The sequence below is a fragment of the Rhagoletis pomonella genome, unplaced genomic scaffold (assembly GCF_013731165.1).
Source record: "Rhagoletis pomonella isolate Grant_MI unplaced genomic scaffold, Rhpom_1.0 Rhpom_scaffold_13489, whole genome shotgun sequence".
Lineage (NCBI taxonomy): Eukaryota > Metazoa > Arthropoda > Insecta > Diptera > Tephritidae > Rhagoletis > Rhagoletis pomonella.
Window position 1 is genome coordinate 2,767 of NW_023472023.1, and position 1,479 is coordinate 4,245.

The window sequence follows — 1,479 nt, forward strand, 5'->3', positions numbered from 1 at the left end:
CTGCGAAGTAATCTGTGGTAAACTGTGTCACCTTCGATAGCCTTAACTGATGAAGCTCCATTTGCGATGGCGAGAAATGCCGGAGATGTAAGCCTAGTAAGTCCGTCGCGCAAACATTTTCTTTTGAGGTCGACAAGTAAGTCAAAATGGCTCAAGAAGTCGGCCCCAATGATTGGCTTCGTTACATCCGCAACGACAAAGTTCCATGTCAAGTCGCGTCTGAGGCCAAGGTTTAAGGATAACGTTTTCGTACCAAAGGTCTGGATGATGGTACCATTCGCGGCATGAAGTTGGTAATCGACAGGGGTTAATTGGGGTCTCAACCGTGTGCAAGGAAAAACGGACAGATCAGAGCCCGTGTCCACTAAATATGATATACCAGAGGCCCTTTCTTTAATGAAAAGGCGGCGAGAATCAGGTTGAGAATCACTGTCCGCCGCTAGTGACTCTCTTTTGCGTTTCCCGAGAAGTTGCAACCCTCGGTGGAGCGTTTTGCGTCTTTTCCGAACTTGGCGTGATAGTAACAGATGCCATTTGAATTCAGTTTACGAATTCTCGAGTGACTGCGTGACATGTGTCGTGATGGTTTTTGTTGTCTGCCACCTAACCTGGACTGGCGATTGTTGAACGTAGTGGTCAGCGCGCCCACTTGTTTGGTCAAATTAAGGATTTGTGTAGTTAAGTCTGTGCTGCCCGAACTAAGTGTTACCGCGGCTGTCTGCCTATTCTGAAGAATTTCATGCAGCTTGTCAGCGCTTGCACCTAACTCATCTAATGAGGCGGTTGATTGCAGTGCTAACATGGCGCGGGTGTCTTTGGGAAGCGCGGACAGCCACTTTGCCTTAATGACATCTTCGCCGACCCCAGTTACTAACGACTTGAGGTGACGTAAAAATTGAGACGGCGTACGGTCGCCAATTGCTTCACCCTCTAGAAGCTGCTGAAGCTTAGCTTCCTTAGATTTAGAAAAACGCGTGATAAGTGCCGCTTTTAGGGTTAAGTACGGCTTTGCACCAGGCGGTTGCACAATGATGTCCTCTACTTCTGCTGCGTAGCGAGCATCGATTACGGAAATCGCGTGATAAAATTTATCTATTTCTTTCGATACCCCCAAAATTGTAAATTGCGCTTCGATCTGCGCAAACCACAGCGACGGTTTGTCCGGATTGAATTGGATTGGTCGGATAACGCTGGATTGAGAAAGGATTGGCTTGAATTCTGTACGACTATCGTCGGATGCCGTGCCCTCCATGTTGGGCATTTCGATTGTATTTTAAAACCCGAAAAGAATGCACGACGAACAATGAGAGTAGCAAAGTGAAATTCACACGCTGCGGCTTTTCCAGCTACTTAGGGTTGCGGTTATATCGCGAGACTCTTTGGTGTGCTTTTTTGGAGCTCTAGCGCTCCGCTGACGACTGCTATTTTATCAAATTAGGTTATGGCAAATAGCGATGCTGTGAATTTTAATTTAAAAAA

General features: G+C 46.9%; 1 protein-coding gene across 1 annotated transcript; it reads right to left on the bottom strand.

Moving 5' to 3' along the window:
- Positions 1-439: 439 nt before the first annotated feature.
- Positions 440-1,261, bottom strand: LOC118756985. Its single transcript, XM_036491714.1, has one exon. It carries the CDS (start codon positions 1,259-1,261, stop codon positions 440-442), a length of 822 nt encoding a protein of 273 aa, XP_036347607.1.
- Positions 1,262-1,479: the final 218 nt, after the last annotated feature.

Bases quoted from the DNA above. Each gene is read 5' to 3' on its own strand.
- LOC118756985 (XM_036491714.1), bottom strand. From the start codon at position 1,261: ATGCCCAACATGGAGGGCACGGCATCCGACGATAGTCGTACAGAATTC.